Below are 23,542 nucleotides of genomic sequence, written 5' to 3'. Positions count from 1 at the left end.
CTATAAATAGGACCACCCTCATTTGATGTTTTGCATTCAGAAATTTCGTATTTCACTTCTGTTTTCTATTCTTCATCTTGCTGCATTTTATTTCCTAAAGAAAGAGTGTAAACACTTAGTGTGTTCGTAAGGCAAACAGTTAGTAGTGCTGCTATTGTTTGTGGTAGATCATTTCATCCTGGGAGATAGACGTCCGAATTCTGAAAGCACCGTGGAGAGGACGAATCTGTCTTAAGGACACAGTGTTAAACACTGGACTTGATCAGAAAAACAATTCGAACAAATTAAATCAAGTAAGTTATTTAATTACTTTCAGTGTTGTTTTTATTTGTTTATTTATTCAGATTTTAATTTTGTTTTTGTAACAAAAATAAAATCTGTTTTTATTTATTTATTTTTATTTCGAGTTTGATTTTTGTAATCAAACATATTCTCTCCTTTTCTCTATTTCTTTTATTCTTGTTGTTGTTTTGTACACAACAGAATTAAATCCTTTTAAATACAGTGAAGATTGTCTAACAAATCCACCTTCATATCCTCCCAAGTAATGTAATCCATGGTGTAGGCTTGGCTCTTTCCAGAGCCCACTTCAATGCTTCCCAAAAACAGTACCAAAAATCCTGCAACAAGTGAAACCATAACTTGATTTCCTCAAACCTTTGATGTTCTCTTTGTGGGTATCTTTGAATTTGAAAGTTGATGGAGTTGGACAAAGGTGCAAAGGTGGTGAGAAAGAAGTGGAGGCAATAAATATAGCAGGGTGATGGTGGTGTGAAAAGATGGTTTGTTGAGTAGTTATGGAACTCCAAGAGACATTGTATACTAGTAGTAGCAGTGTTGGCACACACTATATGGTGTGTGCGAAGTGATATAATTAGATTGATAATTACAAATTGAAGCAGTAAAATAAGTTTAAAAATAGCTCTAAGCGCATGGATGGATCTAGGGGACAGTAACACCTATGTATATTATACTAGTAATAATAAAATAATTTTAAAAAATGAGAAGTTGTATGTATATTTGTCTCCCAAAGTTCGAATCCTAATTTGTCATTGTCTAAGTAGTTAAAGCGTCGGCTTTGTCTATACCACCGTAATTGTTGTTTTATAATAGTATAGATAGATATACAGTTTTATATGGATTAAGCTTCTCTTGTGTTAACTTCTTAACATGAGAGAACTTAAAAGGGCTCGTGGAGCCCACTAGAGGTCCCATTTCGATGAATCGAACAGTTTACTTTTTAGGACTCGTTGAGTAAAACGTTCATGCAAAAAATCAAAATAATCAAACATCGGTAGTTATATGTTTGACCCAAATTTGTATTATAAATAGGTGGTTATTCTTGAACTCATATTTGTGGTCCATTTTTTCAAAACAAATATGATTCAAACATATAGTAATTGATGTTCAATCATCTTGATTTTTGCATGAATATTCTACTCAACGAGTCTAAAAATTCGAACGGTTCTGATCAAAATCGGTTTCAAAATGGTTTACTAAGTCCAAACGTTCTCTCAAGTTGGTATTGCTCTCTCAAATTGAGATGGAAACTTAAAAAAAGTTAAACCTTTTTTATATATTATATATACATATTTATATAACGGTTATGGTTCTTCACTTCAGCTGTGTTTGTGGGGGGAGGTGAAAAGTCACTCTGTTCTATGATAAAACATGCTGGGGTGAGCACAAACAGTAGTAGGGTCCTCAAAAGCATGAAACATGTATTACTCTCAAAACGTTTTGTAATTGTTGGAAAATTGGTTTTTATAGGCTTATTTTGGGTCAATTTTGAGCTCAGTTTTGAGTAGGACCCAAACGTCTTTTGGAATGAGTCCAAAAAGGTGACGTGTTCCTTGCCGCATAGCAAGTCACACGGTGAAGATGGTTTATCAAAACCATTTATGAGTGAATAGAAAGTTGACGTCGTTTTCGGGTTTGTGGAATGGACATTTAAAGAATTTAATATGGGTTTCTTTGTAAGGTTTGTTCCACATTGAATATTGAAGAGAGCTTATGTGTGTATATAAGTTCTAGGTGACAACACTTGGGTTGGATCTCAAGAGGCAACCCAAGTTTGTAGAAGGGAGGAGTTTTGAACAAAGTGAACTTTAACCCAAAACACCACACGTGAGCGCGGCCGCCTGTCCATCCAACTGGCCGGCTAAGCCGTGCTGGGCGCGGTTGTGGGTCGGGTTGGTTCTAATATTAATTTTTTTGACAAAATTTATTTGGATTTTTAATGAAATCAAATTCAAATTTTATGTCAAAAATTGAATTAATTTTCTGTCCATTTTTATCTCCTTCAGTCCGAAATTTCCAACAGGTTAACTGCAGGAAACTACTCATAACTGCCAGCAGTTACACAAGTAGAAACTGCACAGTTTGGACAGATCATACAGTTCAGACAGATCTGTTGATTTTTGGATTGCATCTGTTCATTCAAAATCTGCACCTGTTCGGTTCAAATTGAACCTGTTCGGGCAGATTATTATGCCTATAAATACTAGCATTATTCCAGCAGTTTGGACATCCAAAAACAATTTGAAAATTTCATTTTGTTGTCCAGATTTTGTTCTTTTGTATAAATTCTCTTCATATTAGTTTATTAGGAAAATTAAAGAAAGTATAGAATACAAGGTTTTTGTTCGACGTACAAATTGTTTGGAGTGCTACTATAATTTGTGAAGATTATTATATCTTGGGAGATAGACGCCATTTTATTCGTAAGCACCGTAGCGGGGCGAATCTGTCTTAAGGACGCAGTGTCATACACTCGACTTGATCTTTTAATTATTTATTCGGTTCGGTAAAATAAATTCGGTAAATAATTTATTTTTATTTGTTTGATTTGTTTCAATTATTTATTTTATACAGAAAATTGTTCCAACAGTAATTACATTCACATCTGTATGAATTTACGTTTACTCTCGTGAATCTCTCTCTACAGGAACATGAGATTTATTCTGTGTCATATTTGTTAAGTTTCAATGTTCACTATATTCTTGGGCAAATTATATTGTCATTCTTGTAATTTGTGTCAATTTTACTTTTAATCTTTTACAATTTATAAATTTAGACTATGTGATAATGTCGCGTTAAAAAAAAAAAGCACAAAAACTATGAGTAAAATGATGCATTTAAAAGAGAATGAATGATTTCAAATTGGATGTCACGCTCTTAATCAGTTTGAAAAGAGTGAATGAAATATGTTGTCTATTTATTTCAATCTAATTTCTAAGTAGAATTTATCAATTGAACTAAACTAACATATCATGAAAATTTTAAAAATAAAATTGAAGTCATACCAATTAAAAAAATTAAATTAACATAATAAACAAATTATAGAAACTGTAGATGAAATTTGTCCAAATTCTTATACATGTTTGAAATTTTAGTGCTGCATAGAATCTAGTGAGATTTTTCTTCTTGAATTTTAGATACATTTTATTTATTTAAGCAAAAGACATATTTTAAAATATTTTTATGACAAAAATCAAATGTGAAAAAAATACTTATTTTGACTAGAAAATATTTTGTGAGACATGCCAATCTAATCATGGCCATTAAAAAAAACAATGCTAGTGATATAAAATTTTCTACCAAACATTTACATGAGTTTTAGAAAAAAATTTCTAAAAAATTGTTTGGTTTGAGTTTTTCTCAAAAAAATTTCAAAATCACTTTCTCTCTCTTACACATCAATTAATCACTTTTTCTCTCTCCTTCTCAATCACTTTTTCTCTCACACACATCTGCTCAAATTCTCCCAAAATATCAAATCATCACAAACTCCTAAAAAAACAACTCTCCCAAAATATACAACCAAACAAACCAAAAAAATTTCTAAACTCTCCCCCTAATTTTTTTTTTTCAAAAACAACTCTCCCAAAAACAAACCAAACAAGCCCATTATGTTCATGTGAGTATTTGATAAAAAATTTAGAGTATGTAGCGTTTTTGATAAAAAAATTATTTTCTAGACCTAACAAAACATATAATATTTAATTTATTATTTAATTTTTTATAAACTACATTAACCACTCTTAAATTTAGAAAAAAAAAATATAATAAAAACCAAGCGTTTGGCATTATTACACAACCTCCATTTTTTGTAAGATTAAAATTAAACATAAATAATGCATAGGGTGTGTATATATAAGCGTGAAAATATAAATTAGATAACCACATTAATTTCATATACACGATTAGTAAGGTCAAGTTTGACATATACAAAATAATTCATCTTTTTATGTTTTTTTCATCACATCACTTCTCTACTTTTTTACACATCTTTTCGTAAAAAAATAAAAAATACACTTATTTAGGTCATCTCAAACAACCCTTAAATTACAAATAAAAATAGAGCAAAGCATTACTATATAAATTAAAATTTGAAAAAAAAAATTCTAATGCATTCTATTAAATTTGTGAGACTCTCGATATGTTTTTTTTTTTTTTTTAAAAAAAAATTATATTTATCTAAATATTTTTGGTCCAAATAAATTGTTTTTTAAAAATTATTGAAATAGGGTAAAAAGAAATTTTACATTTGGACAACACTGCGAAACCGTTGCATACCAGAGCAAGCAAGCACAGCCTGGTCGGGTTGTAAGAGAGAGAATCAAGCCCAAGCTTTCTCTTCTCTCTTTGCCCTCAACTTATACGCCGCTAAAAGGCCTAAAACCCTCTCGATCATCTACTATTAGGGTTTTTGCTGCACCTGAAGTTTTGGATTCCCAAGAAACCCTAGATGGTCCTGACTCTGCTACGACTGAGGTTTGTAATTCTTCCAATTTTGGGTCATGAAATACTCTATGTTTCTCTGAATTTGAGGAGATTAATGTTAATTTGGGGATGTTCAGTTTGGAGGATCGGTGGATCCTGGTTCGTCGCCGCTCAGTATTGGGGTCGATGCTGAGACGGTAATCTTTTCACCGTTTATGCTCTGTTTGGTTGCTGAGAAAAATTGAAGGGAAGAAAGGACATTATGTTTGTATGTAGAAATAGAGCCTAAAATAACCATTTGGGTGGTATAAGCTCCACAACCATTTGCATTGGGACTGTGATTCTTGCTCTAAATAACATTCGTCTCTCAAATTTTATGAAAAATAGATTACATATGTTTTTACATTTGATAAGAAAGAATAGAAGAATGGTGATTTGTTGAGGAATTAACCAAATACACAATAGCAAGAAGAATCAATTACAAATAAAAAAAGCATGACATATAGAGATACGCTGTTTGGCAAGATTGGCTCACACTAGTTTCACTATATTGAAAAAAGAAAAGAAAAAGAGTACAAATTGGCTGTTGTTTAAACAACAATGTAAATGTTAGGGTTCACAGGGCCCAAACTCCCACCTTCAGGCTGGCTGCCGCCAGCAACCTCTCCGCCCAACTCACTGCCAAGTTGGATTCACAACTTCATGGTGAGGTGTACAATACGAATGAGGCGCCACAAACCCAACATGATAATCTTTTGAAAAAGAATAACTACTCATGAAAATAGTCTTGCATTGGATAAGTGTCAATTGTTTAATTGAAGCTTTTTTTGATGGCAATCTGTTTAGTCAAATATCTTGGAAGTCTATGTAAATCGTTCAAGACTAAATGAAACTGAATTTTCGACTAGATATATCTTATATATATTTTTTAATATTCAGTAGTTTTAGGGGTTGTTTGGAATGTTCTAAATAAGTGCACTTTTTATCTTTTTGAACTAAAAAATTGAGGGAAAAAATATGGATGTTTGGGTTAACTTTTGACTTTTTATAGAAAAATGTGTATTAAAAAATTGTAAAAATTGGTTTGTAGGGAAAAATTGGGATTGGGAGTTGTGCAGCCGTAATTGTTGACTTTTGGTAAATAGTGTTAACTTTTTAATTTTTTGGCTTTTTCTTATCTTCCCAAACTTGGCCTTAGTGACATTCCGGTCGTCTTATTATGTTTTTCGCCAATTCTCAGATGGTACTGAAGCAAAAAATTAGGATTAAACTTGGGTCATATTGGGTGCAATTTGTAGAGGATTCATGCAAGCAAATAACGGATGTTGCAAGGACTACCAGTGGAAAGACCATGGGTCCCGTGCCATTACCAATCAAGAAGCGAATTTATTGTGTACTTAAATCTCCACATGTCCACAAAGATGCCAGGTTCCATTTTGAGATCAGAACTCATTAGTGCCTCATTGATATTCTATACCCGACTGCCCAAATGATTGATTCCTTGATGCAGCTTGACCTTCCTGCCGAGGTTGATGTGAAGTCAAGCTCTGAGAAAGCGTTGCTACAGCTTTGATGAGCACTGTATGTTCACACTTCTTTATTTGAGATAGGTTAGACTCCTCCTCTTACAACTATATATGAGAATTCCACCTCATACAGCCCAAGCAGAAAAACACTAAAATACTAGTTCCAATGGATATGTAATGAAAGTTTGAAACTTCTTAATCTTTGATTCAATCTTTTCTATGGTGTAAGAAAATTGTGAAAGCTCTTCTTTGTGGCGATAATGGCCAATTATCAAGTGGGCTCAGTTGTCTTTATCTTGATCTTGATCTTGATCATAGCTAAAAAGGAGCACTATACTTGCCTACTGGCATTTGAAGCTCGCTTCAAATTTAAAAGCAAGCACAACCTCTAATTTGGTGGTAGTATCATGTCATGCTTGTACAAGAGTTGCTTGAGAATATTGTTGAATGGACAACTAAAATATTGGTTGCAAATGTTGAGTTCCTTTTTTGTTTTTAAAGATGCTGCCCATTTCCATATGAGCAGTTTTGAAGGATATTGACTAAGGAAGAAAATTTGGGAGATTTATGTTCTTGTGCTTCGGTGCAAGTGAAAACTGTGGCCTTATTTGCACTAGAACACATACTTCACTTGCACTATATTTTTGAATTAATTTCACTTGTTTGGTATATTGTTTTTGTTCTCATAAAAGTTTAATCGAATTAAATTTTTTTAAAAATGGAAATAAAAAGTTTTTTTTTTTAATTTATATTTTTTTTGTTGTCAAAATAAGTTTTCAATCTCTCCTCCATCACCACCTCCAACCACCACCATCGCAATACATCACCACCGGTCACCACCGACCGGCCTATCTCCATTAACACACTCCGATCAACCTCCGTGACCTCCGACCACCCTTTGGCCACCCTGTGACCTATAGCAACATTTTGACCACCAGCTCTGACCACCCCCACCACCAGGCACCCTCGCTGTTGGCCATCACCATCTCCTAAAACTCACCAAATATTTAAGGGTAAAAAAATCAAGAGTGATACTCCCTCAGTTGTGTGATACCCAGTCTAATGATGGTATCCACCGAGGTACCAAATGCAATTATTTACATACACATCATTTACAGATGACATGCAAATTTTTTTGTCTTGCATGGTCAGTTTAAACATTAACCATACATCAACCACAACAAAAGTACACATGCCTCCAAATCTATCTCTATTTAAAATGTACAAAAATACAGTCTTCATTGGTCATGGGTCAAAGTCTTCCTTTAGTTAATACCCACGAACACATCCATGACTCTTGATCAAACTTCAACCCCTGAAACATATAGAGAAGTAATTAATTAATTATGGGATCATGAATAATTTAGAAATGAGGAAAGAAAGGCAGATACTTGACACAAATAATTTGAAGTATAACAATTCAACATATTATGCATTTATGATATCATGAACGGTGGAACAAATGTAAATGGCCATTTAACTGACTCTAAAACATTAAGATCGTCTAAATCATTAACCTAATAATAATAAAACACATATTAGTCCCTAAAGTATGCATTTTGTGTTACTTTAGTTTCTAAATTTTCAATTTCATCCCTAAACAAGGTAAGACTATGTTTTGTCTTCTTCGTGTATGTTTAGGGACCAATAGAATAAAATCACAAACTTTATGAAGAAAACTGATAGGTAGCACATTCTCTAAGGACCATAACTATATTTTATTATCATTGTGTTAAAAATTTGGACGGCTTGTTTGAAATTAGATCAATTCAACCCATTTGAAAATTTTCCTAAATAAATGTGTCATATTTATTCTAATTTTACCTCACTTGTGATTGGAGACATTTGCAAACTGAGTTCAAGGTACGTACATAGTCAAAGCTACCACTTTCACTTGGTCTCGCCTGTCTAAGCCTTTTGCTGTGGGGTGGTCCTCTTTCTTGTCCTGATCATCAAATCCGCCACTGGGTCCTGCTGCTACTACTGCTGCATCGTAGTCATGGTTGTCATTGAGGTCACCGTGTCTTCTCTTTGATGAAGTAGTACTAGAACTAGCAACTTCTACTCCTGCTCCTTCTACTGATCTTTCCAAGTCTCCATGGAACTCACCCATGTTATCTTCTGAATCACAGCTGTCCATACTCCATGCTTCTTTGTCATCTTCTTTCTCGTATACTAAACGGACACCCAACTTTACATCTCCTTCAATTAATGAAAAATCCACGTCTACTGCTTTAGTTAAACAATCAACGTAATGACCGTAATGAACTAAACAAGCTTGAAATTCAATTCTACCCTCATTGAATTGCTCCATATCATCATCATACATTGAACTTGGAAAGTCATTACGTGGGACAAATATAACTTCCAAGTTTTGATGATTCGAATATTCAAAATATGTTAGGTCGTTTTCATGGCTTTGTCCAATGATCATTTGAATATCGAGGCATTTAAATCCAACCTCAATACAATAATCCTCGCACTTGCATTTATTCTTGATTCCAACAACAGCGACAACAATTCCCAAGAACCTGTCATTATAGCAATGTGGAAGCAACTCAAACAATATTGAACACCCCCTACTTTGACGACTGAACCATTTTGGAATCTCACTCCAGGGGAAAATAAAAAAAGCAGATTCTTGCCATTGCCATTCAAAATGTCTTTGTACAACAAAGATTGGTCACAATGCTTAGACACATACACAAACACAGAGAACCTGAAATTGATTTGAAAGAAATTTTTCTGACAGGATGTTGTTTTGCTCATTCTCAACAAGTTTGAAGCAATTCGTGAAGGAAAACTCTTCAACATTATTGTATTTGGACAAACTCAATATTGTTCGTAATGATGTGCAATCATTAGCTGCTATACAACGTATATCTAATGAAAACTCTGGTACTTTTTGAAGCCTCTTGCAACCAACCAAACACAAGGACCACTGATTTGAAAGTTTATTCATGCTTGCAGGTATACTTTCAATATTGTTTCTACTTAGATCTAACTCTTGCAACGAGTAGATGTGGCAAATAGTTGTGGGGATAGATTTTAAAGTACAGTCATTGAGATATAGTTTTTTCAAAGACTCTAACCCTAACAAAGCTTGTAGTTCCAAAGTTGTGTAACTCTCTCTCTGTCTTTGTAAAATTGAAGGCAAGAGGGAGTAACTCCATGAATAAGATGCTATTCCTTTACACCCTCCCAAGGATAATGTTTCAAGTTTCTTCATAAGTCCAATAGAGGGAAGGAGTTGTCTAATTGCAGTGCAATCTGCATGATGCCCCTTTAAACAGTTCAAAACACCCACGTCTTGCGACAGTTTGTCAAGTTTGGAGCACCCAGAGAGATTTAGACTTGTAAAGTTTTCAACTGACAAATTTTGTCCGGAATACTTCTCAATTTGTTACAATTGCTCAGACTCAACAAAACAAGATTGGTAAGATGTCCAATTGAAGGTGGAAGTTCACTTACACCAATCCCATCAAAATAAAGCTCTGATAAACATTTCATACATCCAAAGTTGACTGAAATGTTCTTAAGCTTTGAGCACCCAAAGACATTAAGAACTTCAAGAGATTCCAATTGAGTGCCACCTGGAAGACTCACGTGATTTTTGCAGTCCTTCAAATTCAAGAAAATAAGACTCTTAAGAATTTCAATGGATGGATCAAGGTTAACCAAACCAGTACAGCCTTCAAGAATCAGTCTTTCTAGATTTGGAATCCTTGTGAAGTCTGGGCACTAGGCTAGATATGTCAAGTGACTAAGATTCATGATCCTTAACATGTCTAGATGCTATTGAAGGGGGGGAAAAAAAAAGATAGATAGGAATTGCAGAAAATATATTGTTTCAAGGACTTTGCATCTTAGTTAGAGTAATTAAATAGAATGCATATTCATACCATTGCTCCCTCCTAAAGTTGTTCAATGCTGCTATATGTTAAGTGAAGTTCAACAAGATGCTCTGGTTGAAATGTTGAAGGCATGTATTTCATAGGGTATCTGCACCAATCAAGATAGCTGAGCTTGTTAGAAAGATATTTGAGGTCTTCTGAGAGGTAAATACAACAAATTTTGAGAATTCTCAAGTTCGACATCTTTGTAAAATCTTAAGGCCTCAACTTCAATTCTTTTAGGCCAATGTCCTTTCGATCTTAACTTCGAAGGTCAGGATACTCCACAACTATGCCTTCAACCTTTTTTGTTCCCTAATAACCACAAGAAAATAACAGCAGCACAACATTAAAAGGCTGACAAAATTATGCTGAATTAGCTTGGTTAAATAAATAAGTTGAGAGTGTTCACACTTTTCTATAAGGTCTCTTACTGTATTCTCCATCAGCAAGTGTGTTGAATCTTCATGAAGCCACAACCTACTCCACTGCCTAGGCTCTTTAGGTGATTCCTGATGAACAATATTCCACCCTAGTTCTTGTATCAAATCATGCATCATCAGCTTATTGTCTAAGACAGATACAAGAGACTTTTCAACAATAACTTTTATTCCAATAATTGGGTGGAAGTCACAACTTTCTAGTATTTTTGTCATTTCATTTTTGTCTTTCCCTTTGAAAAAACGTGCAATATCTAAGAATATTTCCTTCTCTACCAATTGTAATACATCGTAACTTACTCTGAGTGCTTGTTGAACTTCATTTAGAGGGCTTTGTTTCAGTCTGTTTAATGTACTGTCCCATTCATCTTTGTTTCGACCACAAAGAAATGAACCCAAAACTTTGAGAGCTGAAGGAAGTCCTTTAGCATACTCTACTGCACAACGTACAAGTTTTCCATAGCCTCCCATTTGTTGGTGTTTCTTGAAGGCTTTCGATTTAAGGAGTTCTATAGCTTCATCTTCTCCTAATTCCTCAACCTTATAAATATGTGTTATGCCATATCTGAATAATGTATGTTGATTTCGAGTTGTTATAATGATCCTACTTCCAAAACCGAACCAATCAAGCTTGTTAGGTTTTTATTCTTGGCAATCCCGGTTGACAAAACTCCTTTCAGTTGTACTTCCTTTTGCAGTTTTTATTTCAGTGAGGCTATGAGTTTTTAGATGCGAATCCAACCTGAATTATGCCTTGCAGAGAAGTTTGTGATGTTAATACTTTCAATATTGCCACTTCGCTCATTATGACGGGGATCGAGCTGCCCAGTCAGCTCGCAGGGGTCCAAGGGGCAGTGCCCCTTGGCAGGTTCCGGGCAGCGCCCAGGCGAGGTCGAGGCGCAGCGCCCCCAAAGAAAAATGCAAAATTGCATTCGAAGTTGCATGTCCGCCCTTGCTCGCTCGAGCGAAGGAGTTCTCGTTCGAGCGAAGGCTGCGTCTGGCAAAAAACCTGAGAAGGATGAATGTACGCTCGAGCAAAGGTTATATGGCTCGAGCGAAGCCACTTATGGAAAACACGCGTTTTTGGTTCCTCGCTCGAGCGAGAGAGTCTTCGCTCGAGCGAGTTTCGCAGTCCCAAATTTCTATAAGTACGTGTTTCTGTCAGATTTTAGGATTACTTCTCCAGATCTTCTTTTTGGATATTAAGGTGTATACCTGGGGATATTTTGGTAGTTTTCTTTGATGTTTATTGAGTATTCAACTCATGGGTTAAGAAGAATACATCAAAAGTTTGTTTGTTCTTTCTATACAAAAGAGAGAGTTGTTCTTCGGTGGATTCTGAAGAATTTGAGGCAGAAGCTTTGGTGGATTCTGGAGTGGCTCATCATCAAGACAACTCCGAGGTGAAGACGGGGCTGGAAGAGACACATAGAGGTTGGTTCAATCCGGGCGTGGATTCGCTAGGTAATTAAGAGTATACCTGTGTAATTCCTTTATATCTTCTTAGTGGATTGTTTTGTGGTTGTTGCCCGTGGTTTTTTTATCACAATTGGAGGTGCTTCAATTGTGGTTTTTCCACGTTAAAATCGTTGTGTTGATTTGTCTTGATTGTTTGATTGGGATTGTTTTATTGCTTTAAATTGATACATAATCACAAATCAATATCTAGTGAATTTTTAGATTTTTCAATTGGTATCGGAGCGGGTCGCTCTTTTGTTTTTTAAAACTTTTGAGCTAGATCTTGTTTGAGTTGTGATAATGGATTCAATTCGTGAGGGAAATTCTATGGTTCGACCACCCCTACTTGACGGATCCAATTATTCGTTTTGGAAAGCTCGGATGAGATCGTTTTTGAAATCTATTGATGAAAAAGTTTGGCAATCTATCATGTGTGGGTGGACTGAACCGACGATTACTGTTGGTGGAGTAACTTTCCCTAAACCAATTGATAAGTGGGACACAATTGATTACCAAAATAGTAGCTGGAATAGTAAAGCTATCAATTCTCTCTTTTGCGCAGTCACACCTGAAGAGTTTAGTCGTATTTGCAATTGTGAAGTCGCAAAAGAGGCTTGGGATATCTTACAAACTATTTATGTGGACACTCCTTCGGTTAAACGCTCAAAACTTCAAAGGCTCACGTCTAGTTTCGAAAACCTTTCAATGAAAGATAGTGAGACCTTTGATGAATTTTATGCGAAGTTGAGTGACATTGTAAATTCCAGCTTCAATTTTGGTGAAAAAATATCGGAATCCAAGATTGTAGGAAAAATCTTGAGGTCCTTGCCCGATCGGTTCCAACCAAAAGTTATAGCTATTGAGGAGGCTCAAGATGTTGACAATCTTAAGCTAGATCATTTGGTTGGAAAGCTCCAAAACTTATGAGGCACATAGGAATTTCAAAAAGAAACAAAAAGATGTTGCTTTTAGTAGTGCTCATAGAGCTGGAGAGAATTCTGATGAGGATTGTGAGATAGATTCCAAGATTACGGATCCTTTTGTAAAACAATTTAAAAAATCTTTTCTCAAAAAGAATCCTAATCTTTTGGAATCTACTCATACTCATAAATCCAAAGGCAAAGATAAACTCAAAATTAATTCTATAGCCAAGAAGGAGAAAGGAAAGATACAAGGGAACTCTGAAAAAGTCCAATGCTATGAATGCCAAGGATTTGGTCATTTTGCTCAAGAATGCCTTACTCGTTGGAGAAAGAAGAAAGCCCTCGCTATCACTTGGGATGATGAATCATAATCTGATAAAGATGAAAGTGACAATGAAGATCAAGGTGAAGAGGGACATAAACAATTCCTTGCTTTCATGGCGGCTTCTGAAATTGAAGGACAAACAGAGTATCCAAAGAGGCCGGTTGAGAATGCCACTGATGATGAATCCTCGGGAAGTGATGATGAAGAGATTGAGAAAGCTTATGAAAAGTTGTATAAGGAATCTCTTAACTTATCCAAATTGAATGACAAACTCACTATGAAACTCAAAGCATGTGAAAGTGAGAATGTCAAACTAAGGAGGAGATTTTTGAGGCTAGGATTGATGCCATCAAGATAGCTAATGATCGACAAGCTCTTTGTGTAAAACTCTTGACTTGTGAGACAGAGAGGAATGAACTACAGCAAATCTATGCAATGTATGAAGAAAAGATTGAATCCCTTGAGATGTCTCAAGTTGCCTTGAAAGAACTAATGATCAAGAAAGAATAAGAGCTCAAGTGTGCTATGACTACCATTGGTCTTTGGAACAAAGGATCAAAGACTTTGGAGGATATCATTGGGTCTCAACAAATGTGTTGTGACAAGAGTGGCATTGGCTTTGGTGATAACAAAGAGCAAAACAGAGTATATCTACATCTCGTGATACAAGAACTCAAGGAAATGGAGAACAAAAAGTTCAACATAAGGATGGACTTTTCAAACTTCCTAGAGTTGGTAAGGTAAAAGAAAAAAAAGGTACACCTTGTACACCCTGTTTTTATTTGTCATCATTGTGGTATGCATGGTCATATTCGCCCTTATTGTTATAAGTTGCATGGGAGAGTGTCTCATAGAGATGGAAGAAATTCCAACATCTCGTGGGGTAGGAGACACTTCATTGGTAGTAATGAGGTTAAAGGTCATATTAGACCTCGTTATTTTGATCAGCTTGAGACCAAACATGGAGCGAGTTTGTATTTGCCTAGACCTAGAAATGAAAAGTTGGAAACTAAGTCGAGACGGGTTCCCATTGAAAGCAAGGGAATCACAACGTCAAGATACCATCCAAGAACTGCAATTCTCACAACTTTCTTCATACTAAAGCGGTTTGGGTGCGAAAACTTGACTTGTGTTAATTTGTATATTCTTTTTAGTTTTTAGGTTTCTATGTGTGTTTTTTTTTTCTCTTTGAGTCACTTAATGTGTGCATGTTCATTTTCTGTCTTGCTTTGTTTAGAAAAAGAAAAAAAAATAATAAAAAAAAACCAAAAAGATTTTCTTAGTATGGTTTTGCAAGCTTAAAATTTTTGAGTGGTCCTTGGTGCATATTGGAATTGATAAGAATATCCATTACATGGTAATATGTGTGTACTTTCTGTGGTCATTACTCATTTCAGAGTGTGTTATTTGATTAGTATGTCTCAATCTATACACACTCTTGGATTAGCAAATATCGGAGTCTTTCGCCTTAGTGATTATTTTTTTCTATGGACTTTTGGCATTGTATCTTTTGCTTTTCTAGAGGAATTGACATATACTAGCATATCATGGGTGATATTGAGTCTCTTAAACCACCTTCTATCTTTTTGCATCTCTACGGCTTTTCCCTCTGTTCTTTGTAGTCCAAGCATGAGGAAAAGGCTACCTCAGAGTCACCAACCAGGCCATCCTTATTTTATCCATACTTCTCTGGTTCGGTTTCCATACTCTTAAGCGTGTCAGCCGCCAATGAGTGTGCAAAAGAAAGAAAAAATGTGCAAAAGAAAGAAAAAAAAATAAAAAAGATGTGCAAAAGAAAGAAAAGAAAAAGATGTGAAAAAAAAGGAAAAAATAAAGGATTCATTGATTGAGGGGGAGTCTCCGCCTTTACTCACTAAATACCCCTTGATTCCTAGTGGTTTGACTTTTCGCAATTGTGCTTAGATTCTCTTGACAGAGGTTCAGCTATCTGATCACTACTAGGATTTGAATCTAGTGTTTGTCGAACTCCAAGAGTCACACACACACTTTTACCATGGGATCTATGCTTTTCACATAATGCATCACTTTCTTTTATGAGGAATCTTCTAGAGGCTGTGTACATTGTGTTTTCAAGTAATTATGCTTCTTGGATAATCTTGTGTGTTCTAAGGTACAAATCTGAGATTTCTTGCTTGCTCCACCATATTATTTTTGTCGGTTTCTTCTTGTTCATTGTTTTCTGTACAGTGTTTGTGGTTGCTTTGAGTGAAAAGGAGATTGGCTTTAGTTGGTTTGCATGATGCTATGCACTGCTTCTTTATTATTTCCTTCTTGCATGCTCCTGATATTTACATAATCTTATCATTGCTTGTGTAGTTTCTGATCTTGCTTTAGTTGATTGAGCTTCCTTTGTCAATTCGTGACAAAAAGGGGGAGTAATGTTGTCCGGTGCATGTGTCTTAGGATTTCATGTATTCATGCCATGTGTCGAGTGCATGTGTCTTAGTTTTCAGGTTTTCATGCTATATGTTCTTAAAATCTCAAAGTCGTATCTATTCATGTTTTCCATCTCATGCTTCAAATGCTTCAAGATAATCTAGCCATACGTTTATTGCTTTTTTATATACTCTTATGGGACTAATAGTTGTTTTGGAGATTGTGGCACTAATAGCTTTTTGCAGATCATGACCTTGAGAAAGAAGTTTATTTTTGTTGGCTGTAATGGGTTGGGGTGATTAGAATTTTATTTGTTATGTGTGTTTTGTCACGGCATTGCCAAAGGGGGAGATTGTTAGGTTTTTATTCTTGGTAATCCCGGTTGACAAAACTCCTTTCAATTGTACTTGCTTTCGCACGTTTTATTTCAGTGAGGCTATGAGTTTTTAGATGCGAATCCAACCCGAATTATGCCTTGCAGAGAAGTTTGTGATGTTAATACTTTCAAGATTGCCACTTTGCTGATTATGACGGGGATCGAGTTGCCCGGCCAACTTGCGGGGTTCGAGGAGACAGTGCCTTTTGGCGAGTCCAGGGCAATGCCCAGGCGGGGTCGAGGGGGTCGAGGGGCAGCGCCCCTGAAGCAAAATGCAAAATTACATTCGAAGTTGCATGTCCGCCCTTACTCGCTCGAGTGAAAGAGTTCTCGCTCGAGCGAAGGCTGCATCTGGCAAAAAACCTGAGAAGGATGAATGTACGCTTGAGCAAAGGTTATGTGGCTCGAGCGAAACCACTTATAGAAAACACGCGTTTTTGGTTCCTCGCTCGAGCGAGAGAGTCTTCGCTCGAGCAAGCTTCGCAGTCCCAGATTTCTAAGTACGTGTTTCTGTCAGATTTTAGGATTACTTCTCCAGATCTTCTTTTTAGATATTAAGGTTTATACCTGGGGATATGTTGCTAGTTTTCTTTGATGTTTATTGAGTATTCAACTCATGGGTTAAGAAGAATACATCAAAGGTTTGTTTGTTCATTCTATACAAAAGAGAGAGTTATTCTTCGGTGGATTCTGAAGAATTTGAGCCAGAAGCTTTGGTGGATTCTGGAGTGGCTAATCATCAAGACAATTCCAAGGTGAAGACGAGGCTGAAAGAGACAAATAGAGGTTGGTTCAATTCGAGCGTGGATTCGCTAGGTAATTGAGAGTATACCTGTGTAATTCCTTTATATCTTCTTAGTGGATTGTTTTGTGGCTATTACTCATGGTTTTTTATCACAATTGGAGGTGCTTCAATTGTGATTTTTCCACATTAAAATCGTTGTGTCAATTTGTCTTGATTGTTTGATTGGGATTGTTTTATTGTTTTAAATTGATATATAATCACAAATCAATATCTAGCGAATTTCTAGATTTTTCAAAGCTCTCCTACCAATTTTTCAAGTTCTGTTGATTCATCCACACTATCAAGAACAATAAAAACCTTTTTACGGCATACCTTGTTCCTTATCGTACTCAAGGCACTACCAACATTTCCTATTCTTAAATCTTTTTCCATTAAGATTTCGGAAATGAGTTGTTCTTGCAAAGTTTTCAGACCACCTTTTTCTGAAACTTCTCTAACATTTTCAATGAAGCTACAACCTTCAAATTGGCAAGAGATATGGGCATAAATAGCACTTGCAAGAGTTGTCTTACCTATACCACCCATCCCCCATATCTCGACAACACCAGCATCATCCATCCCTAATCCTAGCAATTCAATCATTTCCTCCATACGAGAATGCATCCCAACTAGGTCTTTAGAAACGCTCAAATATGTATGGTTCAATTTTTTAAAAGGTATCGCAACAAGTTCCTGGATGAACATTGATTCAGACCTATAGATTTAGGCCCACATGTGCATCAAAACTCAAAAGAGAAACTAATATTATTTTAACTGTGATTAATAATTTTGCTCATTGCAATAGATGAAGATAATTATAGAACAGGAGGACATATAAATGTATAGAGACATACACGTAAATAATTAAACTAAAATTTATGAAATGTTATTTCAAAACATAATTGAAAATCTAAGTGATTCGTGATTAGATCAAGATTAAAATATTCCAAATCCCAAAAATCCAAAACACACAATCTAAATCAACAAGCACTTACGAAAGTGATTTAGATTGTTTGTTTTGTCAGATTAAATAATAAATCGACACAAACGATTTTTACGTGGAAAAAACCACAATTGGACACCTCCAACTGTGATTAAAAAAACCACGGGCGAAACGCCATAAATCAATCCACTACTGAAGTAAAAAGATTACAAAGATATCTTACAAATTACCCAACTTAGTCAATCTGTCTTCGAATCTTCTGTAACTCTTTTTCACGACTTCATCTCGGAACTGATCAATCTTGAAGTTGATTCCACAACCTCACTCACATATAGAATCAAACACCTTTCGAAACTATATGCTAGAATCTTCGGAATCCACCGAAGAGAACTCTCTTCTTGAATATAAAGAACCCAACTCCTTGATGTATGTATTTTAGATCATGAGTGAAGAACTCTTCTCAAGACATCAAGGAAAAACTCACCAAAATCTCTCTACAAGAAGACCTCAGAAAATCTCAAAGTAGATCTCAAAAAGTAATCCTAAAGTTTGGAGAAACCAACTACTTATAAAATCCCGGATTCGGAAGCTCGCTCGAGCGAAGCTTATCTTGCTCGAGCGAGAAGCTTATCTCGCGTGACTTCCATAATGACCTTCGCTCGAGCCATAAAGTCTTCGCTCGAGCGAGGAATAAACACTTTCAGGTTTGTCGCAGATGCAGTTCTTCGCTCGAGCCTCCAATGCTTCGCTCGAGCGCACAATGACCTCTTTCAGGTTTGCAGCCAGACGCAGTCCTTCGCTCGAGCGAGGCCTTCTTCGCTCGAGCGAGCAACACAAAACAGCACAGAAATTACAACTCGATTACACAAGTTTGTTCGTGGAATTGACAAGACTTAGGGACCTAACAATCTCCCCCTTTGTCAATACCCGGACAAAACTACCTAACACAATTTCCTAAATAAACAAACTAGCTAAAACGATGACAACTTAAAGCAAACGAACTACCTAAACTATTACAACTCAAGGCAAACCAATTATACAACCAATCTCAAAACAAACTGGAACTAACATCTTGAACCAATAAGCCAAACTTGAGAAAAACCTGTAATCAAAGCTAACTCCATCAAACCTGAAAAGTAACATATCAAAACAAACCAAAATAAACCATCAATAATCCATATCAACAATAGCCACATCATATAAACAGAAACGTCCAAATAGCCATCTGCAAAACAAACATGAGTACCAGTACCCCAAAACTACTCCCCCTTTTTGTCCGGGAGTGACCCAAAAACATCAACAGGCAGATACAGCAAAAAAAAACTATCCAAAGGAAGAACAAAAACTGTCCAAGAGAAGCATATGCCAAAAGCTAAGAAGGAGAAGATGGTGGCTGCTGCAACTGAAGAAGAGAAATAATCTGAGTAAGCATGGCACTCTGCTCATCAAGGCGACCATCAACACCATCAAGACGTGTAGCCAAAAGATCAAGGCGACGTGTAACAGACTGCTCAAAGTGCTGTAGCTGGCCACGAAATGAGCGAGGACGTAGCTCAGGAAGATCAGGGGCACCGGCATTGGCGGCCTCAAACTCCTCCTCCTCGGCAAGGGGATCATCATTACCTGCACCAGAACTCCCAACCCCCGACACACTCCCCCTCACATGAGCCTGACTCTGAGAGACTGTCAATTTAGTAATGGGTTTGATAGGGTAAGCAAACTCATCATCATCAAAAGCAAGAACATCAAGGGCCGTGAGAAAACGAGTAAGCAAACACCCATAAGGAAGCCCCAAAGATTTTCGGCCCTCAGAGACTCCAATCATTTTTGACATAATCATCTCCGGAAGGGCAATAGGTAGTCGGTGATGAATACAATACAGAACATAACCTTGGTCCTGAGTAATATGCGAGGAATGGGTGGTGACATAAAGATTTGCACATACGATGATATTCAAGAGACGGAACCGAGGAAGCAACTCATTTTGCTGAAGGAGATCCCCAGTGACCCAAGTCCGGTCAACACCACATAACTCAGTCACAACACAATTGAAATCAACACCTGACCGGGTAAGAAACGGAAAATGACAATTGTGAACCTCAGGAAGACCAAGTAAAATCCGAAACACATCCCCAGTGATAACAAGAGACTTCTTCCTAACCCAAGTCTCAAAGGAGGCCGGAAGTTCTTTTCGAATGGAATGGATATTGCAATAGAATTCCCGGATGAGACTCAAATTTTGTGGCCCGGAGAAATGCAACACTTGATCTCCCCCTAAAGTATCAAATAAAGACCGAATGGGAATAACCTCAAAGGCATTTGGGAGGATATTGCGTTCTAAATGTACGGTCCGAGATGCAAAAGACTCCCGAAACAACTTTGATTTTTCTTTAGATGGGAACTTCTCAGAGTTGAAGGACGAACGAGAAACCGTAGCTTTACGACGCTTGGATGACTCGGCCATGACTATTACAACCCAAACAGAGCAATATAGACAAGAGCCCAGAAATACAAGGAATATCCAATAGACAACACCAGAAAATCCCCAAAACAAAACACAAGGAATCAGTCAAAACAAATTAGTCCAACAGGGGTTAGAAGAGCAGTGAAATTCGTAACATTAGCATAAAAGAAAGAAAATGAAGAGCAGTGCTAAAGAGACAAATAATCAGCCACAGAGAAATCAAGACATTACAGCCATTATAGTATCGAAACATCAATGTTTGTAACAATAGAGAGAAAAACAGATTACAAGCACATAATGGCAATAAATGTAGATGTAAATAAAATCCCCAATGTTAAACCCTTACAAACCCCCCATGGTAAACCCTAAGCACAATGGAGAGTGTAATGGACAAAATCAAGAACCCTAGATGCAAGAGTGAGGCCCGAAAATAAGAGGGAAGAACCCAAACCAACAAAAAACAGACCTAGAGCCTAAGAACAACTACAACCACTACTCAACCCAAGAACCAAACGAAAAAAAAAATAAATAAAACGAAGAAAAGAAAAAAAACTTACCAGAAACGGGGAGAGAAGAGGAAGAACAAAGACTCCAAAAACAAGAGGGAAAATCGCAGACGATCGCAGCCAAGAGACCCACGAAAAAACCCTAGGGGGGGAGAGAGAGAGAGAAGACGAAGGGGGGAAAAGTTGAACAGAATGGGTATAGATTCAGAATTTGAACTGCGAACGGTCGCTCGAGCTAAGACTGTATCGCTCGAGCGAGAGATAAAAAAGCCCAGGCGGTCGCTCGAGCTAAGAAAGGGTCGGTCGAGCCAAAAAAACAAGTTCTCAGGTCTAAAGCAGTGGCAAAAGCACGCTCGAGCGAGGAAATGGTGGCTCGAGCCAAGGGAAGAAAAACAAGCCAATTTTTTTTTTTTTTTTTTTTTTTTTTTTTAAATATAAAAACAACACTATACTCAAAATCAAGAGGTGAGACCTGAAACATAAATAGATGATCATACTGAGCCAAGTGAATACGAAGATGAAATAATCCGTAATTCATGAATCGTGTGAACTTGCACTTTTAAAAAAACGACACTAAAAATCATGAGCAAAGCAGATAAAATATAATCAATGATCATAAGCTACATGAGAATGCACAACTCAAAATCCAATATGAGAGCTCACATAAAAAAGTGTGTGTGTGCAATCCATGAGAGGTCACTGAGCTAGAGTTAATCCTAGTAGTGATCGGATGGCTGGACCTCCATCAAGAGTAACTCAACAATACAGTGAAAAGTCAAACCACTAGGAATCACGGGATATTTGTTGAGTAAATGCGGAGGCTCCCCCTCAGTCAAAGAGTCCCTTTTTTTTTTTTTTTTTTTTTTTCTTGTGGGCACTCACTGGTGGCTTTCACTCTCAAGAGTATGGAAACCAAACCAGAGAAGAATGAAATCATAAAGGATGGCCTGGTTGGTGCCTCTGAGGTAGCCTTTTCCTAATGCCTGGACTTCAAGGAACTGAGGAAGAAACCGTGGAAGTGAAAACATATGGTGGATGGTTAAGAGACTCAACATCACCCATGATATGCTAGTATCGGTCAATTCCACAGTAAAAGTACAAGAAACACTGTTAGTGGTCCATAAAGAACTTTGATCACATGTGCGGAAACCCCTGCAACAATTAATCTCAAGGATGTGTACAGAATGAGATCATGAGGTTAATGAGCATGGGCATTCAAAATGAGCTATGACTAATGAACAATGAGATCTTGTAAGCAGCATGAGTAGTGTATAAAAATTGGATGCAAGTAAACAGATATCAATGATAATGAGATTATCACATCCAAGCATTCATAAGGCACAACATTTACACCTACTCAAGAAACAGGTAACACTCTAGTGATCGAGCATGACACCCAAGGTCTTTCTAAGGAACTCAAACCGAAGAAGATCAAGGGGTTTTGTAAAAATATCAGCTTTTTGATGCTCAGTGGGAATGTGCTCAAGAACAACAAGGCCCTCTTCCACTAACTCTCGAATAAAATGATGACGAATGTCAATGTGTTTGGTGCGAGAGTGTTGGACAGGATTTTTTGAAATGTTTATGGCACTTGTGTTATCACAGAAAAGAGTAAGAGTGTTCTGTTCTATCCCATAATCATGAAGCATTTGCTTCATCCACAACATTTGAGCACAACAACTCCCTGCAGAAATGTACTCAGCCTCAACAGTCGAAAGAGAGATGGCATTTTGCTTTTTACTATGCCAGGAAACCAGATTATTCCCAAGGTAAAAACACCATCCAGATGTACTTTTCCTATCATCAGCACACCCTGCCCAGTCGGCATCAGAAAAACCAGTAATCTCAGCTGTAGTATCAGTAGAAAACCAAACCCCATACCCCAAAGTCCCATTAACATATTTAATGATGCGTTTGACAGCAAGTAAATGAGACTCTTTAGGACTAGCTTGGTAACGGGCACAAACACCTACACTGAAAGCAATATCTGGACGACTGGCTGTGAGATACAAAAGACTCCCTATCATACTCCGATAAAGGGTAGGATCAACATCAATACCAGAGGAATCTTTGGAGAGGTGAAGACTGGTGCTCATGGGAGTGCGGGCATGTTTGGCAGACTCAAGACCAAACTTAGACACAAGATTTTTCGCATACTTAGACTGAGACACAAATATACCTGAAGGAGACTGTTTTATTTGAAGACCCAAAAAATAAGACAACTCTCCCATCATGCTCATCTCAAACTCATGTGTCATGCAATCCGAAAAATATTTCACAAGATGTTCCGCAGTGGATCCAAACACAATATCATCAACATAAATTTGAGCAACAAGAATATGAGACTTAGTATGTTTCACAAATAAAGTCTTATCCACACTACCCCTTTGAAAATCATTATCAAGAAGAAATGTAGTGAGTCTATCATACCAAGCACGAGGGGCTTGTTTCAATCCATACAAAGCCTTGTCTAACTTGTAGACATGATTAGGACATTTAGGGTCCTCAAACCCTTTTGGTTGCTCAACATATGCCTCTTCTTTCAAGTACCCATTCAGAAAAGCACTTTTCACATCCATTTGAAACAATTTAAAGCCAAGAAAACATGCAACACCAAGTAAAATACGAATAGATTCGAGACGTGCGACTGGGGCAAACGTCTCATCATAGTCAACACCCTCTACTTGTGTGTAGCCTTGAGCAACCAACCTAGCTTTGTTCCTAACAACTGTACCATTCTCATCAGATTTATTTTTAAAGATCCACTTGGTACCTATCACAT

At 36.8% G+C, this 23,542-nt stretch overlaps 1 protein-coding gene and 1 pseudogene across 1 annotated transcript; one reads left to right on the top strand and one right to left on the bottom strand.

Moving 5' to 3' along the window:
- The window catches only part of LOC114308765 (pectinesterase QRT1-like), a 55,631-nt pseudogene extending 54,992 nt beyond the window's left edge, over window positions 1-639 (bottom strand).
- Window positions 640-797: 158 nt separating this feature from the next.
- LOC114302664 (small ribosomal subunit protein uS10c) lies at window positions 798-6,545 on the top strand. Its single transcript, XM_082885907.1, has 6 exons — window positions 798-854; window positions 2,948-3,027; window positions 4,530-4,776; window positions 4,863-4,922; window positions 5,966-6,153; window positions 6,236-6,545. Exons 1-6 carry the CDS (start codon window positions 798-800, stop codon window positions 6,261-6,263), a joined length of 660 nt encoding a protein of 219 aa, XP_082742033.1. The 3' UTR covers window positions 6,264-6,545.
- The last annotated feature ends 16,997 nt before the right edge of the window (window positions 6,546-23,542 follow it).

The sequence above is a fragment of the Camellia sinensis genome, chromosome 8 (genome assembly GCF_055761805.1).
Source record: "Camellia sinensis isolate YWXY chromosome 8, ASM5576180v1, whole genome shotgun sequence".
NCBI lineage: Eukaryota > Viridiplantae > Streptophyta > Magnoliopsida > Ericales > Theaceae > Camellia > Camellia sinensis.
Note: the sequence above shows the minus strand (reverse complement) of the source record. Positions and strands in the feature narration are given on the sequence as shown.